This window comes from Dipodomys spectabilis, unplaced genomic scaffold (assembly GCF_019054845.1).
Source record: "Dipodomys spectabilis isolate Male_0828 unplaced genomic scaffold, ASM1905484v1 ptg000030l, whole genome shotgun sequence".
Lineage (NCBI taxonomy): Eukaryota > Metazoa > Chordata > Mammalia > Rodentia > Heteromyidae > Dipodomys > Dipodomys spectabilis.
In genome coordinates this window covers 3,308,761-3,310,459 of record NW_024870707.1, presented here as the reverse complement: position 1 = coordinate 3,310,459, position 1,699 = coordinate 3,308,761, and the positions used below count along the sequence as shown (strand labels likewise).

The 1,699-nt window shown below is 41.7% G+C and overlaps 1 protein-coding gene across 1 annotated transcript; it reads right to left on the bottom strand.

Moving 5' to 3' along the window:
* Positions 1–366: 366 nt before the first annotated feature.
* LOC122105193 (olfactory receptor 5D13-like) lies at positions 367–1,311 on the bottom strand (the record flags this gene model as incomplete). The annotated part of the gene is made up of 1 exon (XM_042676336.1): positions 367–1,311. A coding segment is annotated over one exon (945 nt), but the record flags the coding sequence as incomplete, so codon positions are not given.
* Between the last annotated feature and the right edge of the window lie 388 nt (positions 1,312–1,699).

The following is a 1,699-nucleotide window of genomic DNA, read 5'->3' as shown; positions in this document are numbered from 1 at the left end:
CAGAGACTCTTTAAAATCCAACACTTATGAAGATTGTATTGACCTTTGTATATAAATAGTTGAATCGCTCAAGTCATAGAGCACTCGCCTTGAGCTGGAGAGCTGTGGGACAGCACCCAGGCCCAGAGTTCAGGTCCCATGATACACACACACACACACACACACACACACACACACACACACACAAATAGGTGAATCCATGACTTAGTTTAAATGATCTGAGATATCACTTATAAAACACTTATAATTTATAATTCAGGAGCTAATTTAGGAGCTGTGTTTTGTTACTATTAGAAGGCAGATACACGAAGTGAAGGATTAAAATATGATTTTGTATTGGTTTGTAATTAAATCATAGCATCAGAGTCAACTTTTATGACAGGATAGTTGGGAATTGATTAGCCTCCTGGCTGCCTGCTTCACATCTTTGTTCCTGAGACTGTAAATCAGTGGATTCAGCATAGGGATGACCACGGTGTAGAAGATAGAGGCAATTTTCACCAACAACCATGAGCTTTTGGTGGTAGGAACACAGTAGAGGAAAAGGATGGGGCCATGGAAAATGGCAATGGCGGTGAGGTGGGAAGCACATGTGGAGAATGCTTTGTAGCGCCCCGCAGTGGAGGGCATTCTCATGACAGTGACAAAAATAAACACATAGGAGGTGAAAACAATGCCCAGGCTGCTTATTTCATCGAATATGGCAAAGATCACAATAGACAACTGACTTACATAAGGGTCAGAGCAGGACACAGCAACAATGGCAGAATGCTCACACACAAAGTTGTTTATAACCTTTGTCCCACAGAAATTCAAAGATAACAAATAGTATATGAATACAAAAGAACACAGTATACCCCAAAAATAGCATGCAGCCACCAACAAGGAACATAACTTTGAAGACATGGCCACTGTATAGAGGAGAGGGCTACAAACAGCCACAAATCGGTCATAGGCCATGGCTGCCAACATGAAGGTCTCTGTTACTACACAGACACAAGCAAAGAAGAATTGACTGACACAGCCTGCAAAGGAGATGCTTCTGTCCTCCACAATCAGGTTCTCCAGTAGCTTGGGGGTGACAACGGAAGAGTAGCAGAAATCCACAAAGGACAAGTGACTGAGGAAAAAGTACATGGGGGTGTGGAGCTTGGGATTGAGTCTGATGATGAGGATCATGCCCAGGTTGCCCAGCACACTGACAGTGTAGATGGTGAGGAAAACCAGGAAGAGTGACCCCTGGAGGTCCGGATATTCTGAGAAGCCCAGGAGGATGAAGCTCACCCCAACACTCTGGTTCTGTGTGATCCTATGGACAAAATGGAACAAGATATAGTGAGATCAAAACTAGTCTATTCGTAGAGAAGGGAAAAATGAAGCGAGTGGTTATGGGCATCTGAGAGATAGTACTGGTGAATAAATCAGTTCCTTTTGGTTACATAAGTCAATAGTTGACACTGACTTTGTCAGCTCTTACAAAATAAATGAAAATGGTGTATTTCAGCTACTGAAACAAAACTAAGCCTTGCCAAACAGAGGAACAGAGTATGCTACACTATACTGTACAGAATCTTCTGTATTATGTCTTGAATAATAAATTTACCTCTCCCTGAGAGGCAATAAAATTATTGCTACAGCATTGGTGCATTATGTTAAATCACTGTTAATGTTAATGGTGATATTTATGATAATGGGTAAC